The 11,546-nt window shown below is 44.5% G+C and overlaps 4 protein-coding genes across 4 annotated transcripts; 2 read left to right on the top strand and 2 right to left on the bottom strand.

Annotated features, from left to right (window-relative positions):
• Positions 1-192: 192 nt before the first annotated feature.
• On the bottom strand, positions 193-756 carry LOZ57_004057 (uncharacterized protein; the record flags this gene model as incomplete). Its single annotated transcript, XM_049253103.1, has 1 exon — positions 193-756. One exon carries the CDS (start codon positions 754-756, stop codon positions 193-195), a length of 564 nt encoding a protein of 187 aa, XP_049107966.1.
• Positions 757-2,821: 2,065 nt separating this feature from the next.
• Positions 2,822-3,863, top strand: LOZ57_004056 (uncharacterized protein; the record flags this gene model as incomplete). The annotated part of the gene is made up of 4 exons (XM_049253102.1): positions 2,822-2,967; positions 3,024-3,222; positions 3,283-3,567; positions 3,624-3,863. The coding sequence occupies 4 exons, from the start codon at positions 2,822-2,824 to the stop codon at positions 3,861-3,863; spliced, it is 870 nt and encodes a 289-aa protein (XP_049107965.1).
• Positions 3,864-4,183: 320 nt separating this feature from the next.
• Positions 4,184-4,837, top strand: LOZ57_004055 (uncharacterized protein; the record flags this gene model as incomplete). Its single annotated transcript, XM_049253101.1, has 2 exons — positions 4,184-4,373; positions 4,461-4,837. The coding sequence occupies 2 exons, from the start codon at positions 4,184-4,186 to the stop codon at positions 4,835-4,837; spliced, it is 567 nt and encodes a 188-aa protein (XP_049107964.1).
• Positions 4,838-5,204: 367 nt separating this feature from the next.
• Positions 5,205-8,379, bottom strand: LOZ57_004054 (uncharacterized protein; the record flags this gene model as incomplete). Its single annotated transcript, XM_049253100.1, has 3 exons — positions 5,205-6,647; positions 6,735-8,127; positions 8,177-8,379. The coding sequence occupies 3 exons, from the start codon at positions 8,377-8,379 to the stop codon at positions 5,205-5,207; spliced, it is 3,039 nt and encodes a 1,012-aa protein (XP_049107963.1).
• Positions 8,380-11,546: the final 3,167 nt, after the last annotated feature.

The raw sequence follows: 11,546 nt of genomic DNA, 5'->3' as shown, positions 1-11,546 counted from the left end.
TGAGCTGTCATATTATGCATTTCATCAAAGCTCTACAGTAGAGATTTCGGCTGGCTGTATTAACTATTCATACAGCAATAAAATATTATTCATACTACGCCTGGAGGTTCGGAAACAGGAAGATAAAAAACAGGTATACCCACAGCAGGCCGACCCTCCGCGGGGAAGATGATTCTGTCATTATCTTTCCACTTAATTTTCCGAAATATTCGTGGTTTTTATGATCTGGCCTCGAACGTTACGCTCTGTCATCTGCCTCAACATCATATCAATTACCTCAGAATCGGTCCGCAAATGGTATATGTTGTGTTTTGGAGCGGGGTATGGTACAAGACCCGGGTGTTCTAGGCAGTGGTGGTCTTCGTAGAATTCAATGGTGCAAGCGTAAAATTTCATCTTCCAACATATTGATGCATCGGCGTTGCAATTTTCAGGAGTGCTCTCGAGCTGGGCGAACAATAGGGGCAATGGGTCGCCCATAGGTACAATGTCGGCAACAGCGTGATCCATGAAACTCTGTGTACGGGGCAGATAACGTCGAATGCGAAGAGTGATGGAGTCGGGGGAATTACCATCCGGGGTTCGTTCAGGAGTCGCAATATAGCCATTGGCAACCGAAAAGTAGTGGTTTAAAATCCCCGAAGCCATTAACTTGACGGCATTCTCATCAGCAGGTTTGGTCTCAACAGATTTAACCAATTCGTCCAAAATTGGTAGAGAGAGGTAGGGCAGCGGGGCCGCCATCTTCGCGCCCATGAGTGAAATAGAGATGAACGGGGACGTGTTTGTATGTCGATTCTCTTCTATTTTCTGTCTGATGATGCAAGATCAGGAATTGTTTGGTAGGGTGCGAGGCACATCGAAGGCACTTAAGGGGGTGTAGCCCAAAAATGGAAGGAAGCAACGCAATAAACAACAAAACCCAAAAGAGCGCTGCGATGCGCCTCTGTATCCATGGGAACGTAGTTTCAAACACTTGGTATTCGAAGTTTCAGGCATGGCAGGCGAAATGGCCGGCACTCGATAACAGGCAGAGTAGTTTTGCTGAACATCGAGGAGCAAGCTTACTATGCACGAGTTCAACGAGGAGGGTCGTTTTCATTTGCCCCTTCTCGGGGGTTGCTTCCTAGGAAACAAGCATAGCTCAAAGAAAAGAAAGAATAAAAAGAAAAGCGAGGCAAAGAACATCAACTAGAAAACACACATCTCCCTCCCACAGCTCATTCTTCCCTGTTCTTGAATATTAGTCTGGGAAAGCATTAGAGATAAAGGGAATATATACCCTTCAACCTCCCTAAGCCCTCAGTTCTGAAGGGAAGCATTAAAAGCCCTTCGAAGGGCATCCAAATCGATCTCCACCTCCGGTTTGAAGTCCGGAGTCAACGCTGCCGAGACCAGCTCGAGCAGCAGGCACACCGCCCGCTCGTCCTCCTCGTTGAGGGCCGTTAGAACTGGCCTTTTTATATCATCGCCATTGGCCGCGAGGCCACCTATAAAAAACGGTTACTATTCAAATCTCTAGTTTTATTTGATTGATATTGAATCATATGGTTTGAAGGCATAGTATTGAGTTCATTACTTACCGGCCCTTTGCTTCCCCTTGCCTTTGCCCCTAGCCGCCCGCGGCTTCGGGGCCGTCTTTGGCTTCGCCGATTTATCTATCGCGGCCACCTGGCTATGGGGAGCCACGGTGTAACCGGCCTCCTTGGCTCGCTGGGAGGGCTTTCTAACACGGGTCGAAGCCCGCAACATCTCTGTTTTTTTTTTTTTTTTTTTTTTTTTTTTTTTTTTTTTAAAGAAAAAAAGGAGGAAAGTGATGTTTTGAATGCTATTGCAAGATGTGAGAGGCAATAGTGGCTCAAGGTAAGGAAGATTCAAGCAGAGAAAGAAGGGCAGAATCGAAGATAGATATATCCCCAGAGGGAAATAACACATCTTTCATCGCATTCATTGGCATTGACGACTATTCGGCTATTCTTTTCGTACAATTGCACAGGCATAATCCGTTGGTTTATCAATAGACGACGTATTAATAAACAGCAACACAGTGCTATTCGGCCTTTTATTGAATAGGATGCAAGCTTTGACTCCCCTAATGAAAAGCGATAATTCCCTTAAAAGTTGAATATAGGCAGGATTCATTCATTAGGGTCATCTAGCGCGTAGGTGACCCTTAAATCTTCTTAAGGGGTAGGGCATTTTCAGTAGAGGTGACATAGAAGATCTATGCTTGTAGGGTGCAACCGCTTTGGCCAGTTTGACAAAGGGCATTCTGCGTGTTCCCAATCAATTTGAATTGGATCCAAAAAGAGTTCAGGGTGTTATCCCGCTGAGCTAGCTGGTGTTCCCCCCAAAGTGACCCATAAAAAGGTATGACAGATTCGTGAGGTTAAAAAATAGCAATTCTGGATAGCAATATAATCGGATGCCATCCCTCACCCAGATCTATATTATCTTAAACAAGTGGGTGTTAAAAGAGCAGCTCACAAAGTTTCCACAACGTAAGAAATATTCCAAATTTTCAGCCATCGAGACACCATGAAATGAAGCTCAATACCATACTTCGAGGTTGCCCATTCACACATGTTGTTGATAAATTCTAGTTTCTCGCTATTCAAGGGGAGATTACGTAAGTTTAAATGAAGCTCACGTGCCATGAACGTCGGCTTTAATTGTGCCAAGACATTTAAACCCGGTACTCGTCTGCTTACGTAATCTTTCCTGGGCAGAGAAGCTCCGCGTATGCAAATGCTGGCCTCAAGGCGACCGATCAATTCAGAACGATCCAGAGTCTGGACGGCCGCTGTCGCCGTTGTTCACCATGCATTTTAGTACGGCGCTTCAATTTGGCCTTTTGGCCCTGACAAGCCTTCCATTGTCCCTAGCTGCGACAACCTGGGGGTTTGCTGACGCCACGCTGTCCGTTCAGCAGAAGGGTGCTGGTATTGGAAGTGGTATCAAGGAGAAGTTCGATCCCCACTGCCATATACATTGTGGTGCGCCTTACTGATTTAATTGACCAGGTTGTCCGATAAAAGGCCACTGTCGACGCCGGTTTCGTTTGGGCACACTGGCACACTGAAGCTCCTCCTCACAGCACAAGAAGGTCGCGCCGCAAAGAAGCCCCACCAAGCTTTCCTTTTGCTCACGGATCCCGCGTCTAATTTGGATATCTCCTATCCTTTGACAATAAAGGAGAATGGAAAGGCAAAATTAGAGCTTGTTAATATACCCCCCATAACTTTACCGTTGCGCTGTAGGCACTAACCCGCGTCTTGATAGACTCATAAAGACCTTCCAGTCCAATTCCTCAACTCAGAGGCCCCACTCAATGCGAATCTTGTAATAGCGTCGTTTGGCTCGGCTCAGGGCTACAATAGCCCCGTGTTCCGCCTCTCAATCGGACGCGATGCTGACCAACCCCTCCCATCATCCGAGGCCGTCCGATACGGGAAACTTCCAGAGATACACCATATATTTAAGGCGGACCCAACCAGTCCTCCAGTAATTATATCACTCGTGTTTGTGGGGGCCGTGCTCGCCACTCTTCCTGTGCTGGGTGGTTTGGTACGTTGTGTTCCGTGAGATCTATTTACTATCGCTAGGCTAATAGAGATAATCAGTGGCTATCCCTCGGCGTGAATCTCGATCATCTATCCATTGCACTAAAATCCTCGCCCGTCTCTCATATCCTCTTTGTCGGCTCTATCTTTAGCTTGGAAGCCGTGTTTTTCATGTACTACACCTCGTGGAAGCTTTTCCAGACTCTTCCTGTGGCTCTGGCGGTGGGTGCCGTTGCTATTTTTAGTGGTAGCCGCGCTTTAGGGGAGGTGCAGGAAAGACGCCTGGCCGGGGTACGATAATGGGAAAATTCTAGTTTATGGAAAAAGGAAGTTTGATTGATATGCGCTGTCTCTGGCCGCTCCATATCATTTGTACGGCTTTTCAAGTATGTATTCGCCGTAAATAAGGGCTATGGCAATATTTCAATAGATCTGTTCAGCTTTACTCCACAACTGGCTCCCCGTCATTCTCTGCTTCAAGCTCCCGCCATAGCTCATCGCTCCGGGCCAATTAACTAGCGCCTGTGGAGACTGAGCAACGCGGCGGAAACCTTGTCTTAGTTATTCAAATCACTATTCTCCGCTGCGCTCAGACAAATCTCGACGCCCCGATTCCAACAATGGGCGCTTCTGCGTCCAAATCAGCCCGGACCGCTGCATTGGCAGCTTCACGGCGCCAATACCCAAAACAGCCTTCTCCATCGACAACTGCGCAACACTCACGATCATCACCGCCGCCACCGCCCGCCCGACCAACACCACAGACAATCCACAGCGCAAAAGAAAAAGCCAGTCAAACAAAAACCGAAGGTAAGTAGCACCGGAATCTTAGATCCTATATTAAAAAAAGATATCTTCTGCCTAACACAAACTCTCCTCTCAAAAATTGGCCTACAGCAATCGATCTCGACGCCCGCGATCCTGACTTCGCCGCTTCGCTCCGCTCCATCGGCCCCGTCACGCCCAGTCCTACCTTCTCCAACTCCAGCACTTTCAACCCTTCCTCCTCCTCATATGCCTCCGCCTCGTCAAACGCTGCACTCGGCACCCTCTCCGCGCGTTCCAACCTCAGCAGGCTCGCCGAGCAGGAACTGGAATCGTTTGGCAAACAGAGCCACCCAGGGCGGCAATTCCTCGATGTGGTGACTATTAAGAATATTGTTACCATGCGCGACAGGGAAGGGTTAAGCCCGGTCCAGATTGAGAAGCATTTACGGCTGAAGGCTGGGGTTGTAGAGAGGCTGGGGAAGAAGGGTGTTGTTGGAGAGGTATGACGAGGTTTACTGTCGGTTTTGAGGAACGATTTCCATATTTATTTGCGCTCCAGTCGTGTTGATATTGTTTATTTTTTTCCTTAGATTACCTTGGGTGTTTCGGATGCGCCCTGCCGCTCTGTAGTTCCTGTGTCCAGAGCTGAGATAGTACTACCAAGTGAAGCGTTCATTAATTCATGTAGTCTCATTTTTGTCAAGAAATACACAATAATATCTGTATTCAATACAAAAAGAAAAGAAAAAGAAAGAGTCCAATTTCGTATTTTACTCATGCCAATGACCAATGACCAATTCTTGGGTTTTCTGAATTCTGCCGTACAACCATTGTAGAAGGAAATACTATGTTATTCTTTCGACCAAAAACAAATTAAATATAGAACATAGAATTACGAAGGTCAGCATGGACTTGTAAGTCTGCTAAAGACGGTGCTTTTTCAGTCTGGCCGGAAATGACACTGGCAGTCGGAGTCGCATCATAGTAAGAAGCGAGATAACGACGAGCACGTTCGCAGGCAAGGTCAGCATAATAAGCCGGAGGACAGATGCTAACAGCTTTGGTGGCGCGGCCGAAAAGATAACAGAGATTATGTGTTAAATCTTCTAGTAAGTCGGCTGCAGTGAAACCGGGTAGAGTTGGCTTCTTAAAAATTTCATTCAGAATAACAAAGTAATGTGCAGGCCGAGCTGTTCCCTGAAGCGCAGTGTGTGCCTGCAGGAAGAAATCCCAATCTCTGGTCTCCGTGACTCCACGATCGACAATTGTCCCATTGAGCGTATTGCTAGAACGGTCTGCTTTCTCTCCATCGGTGGGATAAAATCTAGTATGATGTCGCTTGCCCACGACGATAACAGAAAAACAAGGCAGGCCTTTCGTCGTCATGGTAGCTGGGTAGATACGCTCGCAGGCCTTGCGCAGTAGAGGCAGTTCGTTCTCTAAGACCAGGGAATATTGGCCTTCAGAAACTCCGTCTCGGTAAACCAGGATGTTCTCCGGCAAGCTACCGTTCTTCTTGCTCCAAAATATAAGTCGAGACTCTAGCATTTCCTGAAGCGAATCCACCATTTCTGATTTACGCTCTTTCTGCAATCGAAGTACTGCGGGCCATTGACTTAATTCAGAATCAACACTGGCAACAAGTGCAGCAACGCTTGGTGCGAGGAGCGAGGATCCGGGCGAAGGGTGCGTGACATCAATGCCAACTACCATGGTCTTGCCTTGCCCAATAATTCCCAATTTTGAAGCCTCAAGAGTATGATTAGCACCGCCCAGCTTTAGGTTAAATTTCAGAGAAACATTTGCATAATACTGAACACCATTGAACTTTGTCGCGATCACACAAATAGTGTGGATGCCATGTTGGATATCGCCTTGGTATTTAACTCTGTTATACAATGCTGCATCGTCTTTGGGCAACACAACCAGCAGTACCTTGAGATTCCGGTGCTTATCCAAAAGCTGCTTGAAGGCCGCATCCACATTACTTGCCGTCTCCTCTGGGCTATCATTGTTCCTGAAAATAACATTGACATTCACTGAGGATAAAGGCTCCGCAACGCGCATGCCTTGTTTTGACGCCGTCTGTTGGAACTCTTTCACTTTTTCGCGAATATTCATGTTCTGTCCTTCCCCTGGGAGATGCAAGTATGTCCATTGTGACAATGTAGCACTGCGGGGAAACTGAACACCATTCAGGTTCCAGCTTGCCGATTTAGGTGTCACGTTTCTAGACTTATACTGGACATTAGGACCTGGCAAAATACGGGCAGGTACCGTGATTAGTTTCGGAACGAGCTTAATGCCCATGTTGCCCTAATCCAAAGTTAGCATATGGAAGAATAAATGCAAATGACAGCTAAATATAGCGCCAGTAATGAACAACAGGGCTTAGAGGCGTACCAGTAAATTTAGAGCGGTAGACGACCCAATGATCTGGCTACCCGTGTTGACAATGGACTTTGCATTCGTTGCTGGCTTTCGCACCGCAAACTTTATCATTTCCCTCGTTTCTGAGGGGCCCAATTTTCCCTTTGTAGCCTGCCCAGATTCAACATAGCACAGCTCCGCTGGAAGATAGCTTGGGCGTTCCATCGTGCCAACATTGACAACTGGCATAGTCGGATCCATATTAGTGAACTTATGTGCTAGGCGGAAATAGTCGAAAACACTTATGTAGCCGTGATCTTTGTCTTTTGTGTTTGGGGGTTTCCCGGCGGATTCCCCTTTTTTCCCCTTATTGCCACCCGGAGCAGACTTGGATGAGCTGCCTTGGAGGGGTCCTTCGATGTAGAACTGAACATTTTTGGGACCAGCTCCAATATTCGCCACTTTGGGAGGGTGGTCCTGGCTACGACCGTTCTGGGGGGATGCAAGACCTAGAATAGTTTTGACTCGTGGAAGCTTTTTGCCATTTTTGACCTTCTGCAGATGCGAAACTTGAACTCGAACGCCTTTCAGAAGGGAATGCACTGAACCGCGAGATGCACGTAAAGATTTGATAAGTGCGGGTAGAGGGCCGGAAGCAAAACAAGCGACATGTTTAACCTGGACATTGACAAGAAGGCGGCCTGTTGCAGGGCGAACGCTTACGAAATATCCTCTTAAAGCTTCAAGGCCGCTTTGAAGGCTATACTTTTCCATTCTAGCATCCACGGGATAATGGCGGTTCGCACCCAGGTTGACAATGCCAGGATCGGTTTTAGGATAGTGTCCGACAATGATGTTCATCGCCTGGATGATCTCTTCCTTGTTGTCGCATATATCACCAGCAGATGCAGAACGCAGATAGCTGATCAAGTCACCAGGTGCGAGAGTTCCAGTAGCAACCACACGCATTTGGTAAATAATTGGATTTTCAGGCGGGTCCTCATTTTCTAAGCGATATGCAACATCAAACACCTTTTCATCAAACTGAAGAGAATCACAACAAATCACGGTCGCCTTGTAGTCAGTCGCGACACGATCATAAACATCTTGGAAATGATCCTCTAATAGGATTTCAATGATTCTTTTGAGTTTTCTGCCCTTCGGCTCTGCTCCCTTACCTGTCGATTTGCATTCGAGCTTATACCGATGAAAGTGCGGTTTCGCCTTTTCTGGTGTTCCCGGATCAATCTCAAGTTTGAAGTAGTTGGCCCAGACAAGAACCTTGTCCCCCCGAAGTCCATATCCAGGACGAAGAGGAAATTGACGGTTTAAAGAAAGAAAGTCGAGGCTCAAATCACCAGTGCTCGTGTGATATTTATTTTCAACATTCATTACATCCGTATCAACGGGTACTCCTCCCGGAGGGCTGGCAATGTTATTAGTTAGGAAGAGTAGTCGCGGAACACCAGACTTACGCGAAGATCTCCGGGGCGGCTCCATAACCACCTCCACGGCCTCCGCCGCCGCCGCCGCCACCGCGACCGCCGCGACCTCCACGGCCTCCACGATTGTCACCGCGGCCACCACGGCCTCCACTGAAGCTGCCACGGCCCCTAGGAGAGTCGCTAAAGTCGCCGCGGCCTCCTCCGCGGCCACCTCTAGGGCCTCGAGCGGACATTTTGAGAGGGAAACAAGGGAAAATCGAGGTTGATAGGAGTTGATAATGGGATTGTAGGGCAGGTCAATCAAATCAAGAGTGGGTAATTGTGGACGCAGTAAGATGTGCGAGATGCAGTGCTTAAATACACAGCCTGATAGGTGAATTTTATTGGGCAGGGTGCACAATGAATCAGCAAAAAGCCATCAACGACGCGGTATCCGACTGAAAGAAAAGAAAGAGAGAAATGACTGGGCAGAGGGAGCAGAAAAGGCGGCTGGGCCGCGGCGGAGCGTCAATAATGAGCCTCAGTGGCATAGAAAGCGGAAGTTGCCCCCCTGTATGCGAGATGCTTGCAGGCAGGTGCCGCGAGAAGAGAGAGAAGACGCAGCCGCTGTGTTTTGGAAGCTGCAGCAGCGGGGTGGGAGCTTTGTGGTGGGCCAGCTGCCAGCTAGTTAGTTAAATCGTGTGACGCTACGAGCTACGAGCTGGAGAGAAATTATCGGACGACACAGGAGCACGTGATGATCATGTGACTGAGCGTCTATAATATTGTGTCTGGTCTTGCTCCTAATGAATGAGACATGGATACTTATAGATGAACATGCTATAACCAAGACTATGGAAAAAACATATGAAAAACCCCTAGCAAACCTCTGCCAGCCCAATAGACAAAGATAATGAAATCAGTATCATGGTCAAGAGAAAAAGATGACAAATCTACAGTTCTTCAGTTTCTTTTTTAGAGATCTGATCATCTAATAAGTCATCTGACTTCTGCTCAACATGTCTTCATAGCTTTGACAGCAGTGTAGATGATGAACTCTTCTCTACTAAATAATTAATATTCACAAGCTTTAATTGCTTCACAAATTTTTCAAATTTCTATCTAGATAAGATCTTTGTTAAGTCATCTGCAGGCATATTATCACTTTCAATTCAGATAATATTCAATTTCTTATTAGTAACTGTCTGCTGTAATCAGTGGTGATGAATATCAATGTGACAGAGCTTGATAATTGGTTGCAGAGCTGCTGAAATCAGTAATCATATTGTTTGCAAATTATCACATAAAATATCAAAATCTCTTTCTAATTTCAACATAATATTCTTAAATAAGTATTTCCACCACATGGTCTCTTTTGCTGTATAGAATAGTGCTAAAAGCTCAGCTTTCATTGAAGACATTGTAATGATCTTTTGTCTGAAAAATTTTCAATCAATTAAGTCTTCAAAGAGCTTAAATACAGAGCTCTGAGAGAAGCATCTTGAGTTTAAATTATCTGCAAAAGAAGAATCACTGATGATTATTAAATGAATATTAATGATGTCAGTATTATTATCCTCTCTCTGAATATTCAATCTGTCATCAGCATGGAATTCAAGAGCATAGTACTTCATTGAAAAAGCATATGAGATAACTCTCTCAATTGCTGTATGATGTTCTGATTCTGAGTTAATCAAAGTCTCACTTAATTTTGCAGTAGTAAATGAAATATCAGGTCACATTATAATAGCAGCATAGAGAGTCAAATCAATCTTCTGTTGATAGACATGTATTTATTGCTTATCTTACACTTTCATATAGAGAGCTATATCCACAGTTATCATTGATGTACATGATGACTTCAATTTCATAAGATTGAACTTATTAGCAATCTTCTCAATATAACTATTCTGACACAGTCAAAGCTTCTGAGTATCTCTATCACATAAGACACAGATATTTAGGAATCACTCTAGCTCTTCAATCTCTCAAAGCTCATAACACATTCATAAATTCTTCAATAACTGCTCAAATGTTCCAACATTCTTTCTGTGATATAAAAATACTATGTCATTCACATAAAAGAAGATAATAATATTCTTATCAACAAATAGACATGATTCTTCACAAATCTGACAGAATTTTAGTTTCCAGAGTGTTGAAGTGAGATCTTTGTATCAAAGTCATGAAGATTCAAAGTAATTGTATAAGACACATAGAATCTTTCAAACATTTCTTTTCTTACTGTAATTCTCTGTCAGCCTGCAATAAACAGATTTATCAAATGAAGCATTAATGAACACATTAACAGCATCAATCTGAAAGATCTCCATTTCAAAATAAGCTGTTATAGTCATTAAAAGGCAAAATATCTGCACAGCAAAAGTAGCAGCATAGATGTCATGTTTATTATTGATATTCAGATCTCTGTGAAAAATGAGCCTTGTCTTATAACATTCCAAAAAACCATTAACATCAAATTTGTACATATAAATCCACATTAAAGAAATTGAACATATTTCTTTCAAGCTCTCTACTTCTTCAAAGCATTTCTTCATTTGTAGCTTCTCCATTTCCACATCCATGGTGGTCTTAAACTCATCAGCATGTGGATGTTGCAACATTGAAAAATAATGCTTCAGAGACTTTGGAAGATTCTCTCTGTGAAGTCTAGAATTCATAATTGTAAAAGCTGTTAAATAGCTTCTATAAAATGAATCCAATTGTGCTGTTTGCTGCAGAATCACTGTATAAGCTGTTTGTCTGTCAATTCAATCTGCATTTTGACATCTTATTCTAGCACTTCATCTAGAAGATGGAGGTTGCTCATTCAAGCTTGCTCTGACTGAGTCATTCACCACTTCTGTGGCAAAACAATTGGCTGTTGAAATTCCATCATTAGTGCTTACCATCTCTGTGGCAGAACAATTGACTATTAATTGTCTGTCATTTGTGCTCATCACCTCTGTAGGACTAGCAGCAGAAAGTGTAGTAGATATTACATCTTCAGACAGCTCAACTACAACATCACTCACTGCTTCTGTAGCTTTCATGACAGAATGATTGACTGTCAATGAAAGTTGATCTAGTGTCTCTATTTCAGTTGATGGCATTGTTGGATCATCTGAAAGAGATTGAGTGTATGTGTCTGAAGCCAACAGCTCTGATGTTGGCTCTGATGTTGACAATGTACATGTCTTTTCTGATTGGTCAGTTACTGTCTTAGTCATTGTTTCCATCAATCTTATTGACTGATCAACAGTCTTGTGACTTTCATGTGATGTATTCTTCTCAGAGTCTTCATCTTCACTGTCATGCTTGCTCAAGCTCATCTTGTTAATATCACTTACTTCAATGAAAGATATTGTATTCAGCACAATGAAGCTCTTCTGTAATAAAAGCTCACTGCTAATCTCATTAG

Source organism: Ophidiomyces ophidiicola, assembly GCF_022830035.1.
Source record: "Ophidiomyces ophidiicola strain CBS 122913 chromosome Unknown scaffold_15, whole genome shotgun sequence".
Classification (NCBI taxonomy): domain Eukaryota; kingdom Fungi; phylum Ascomycota; class Eurotiomycetes; order Onygenales; family Onygenaceae; genus Ophidiomyces; species Ophidiomyces ophidiicola.
The sequence above is the reverse complement of the archived record's forward strand: the minus strand, read 5'-3'. Positions and strand labels throughout refer to the sequence as shown.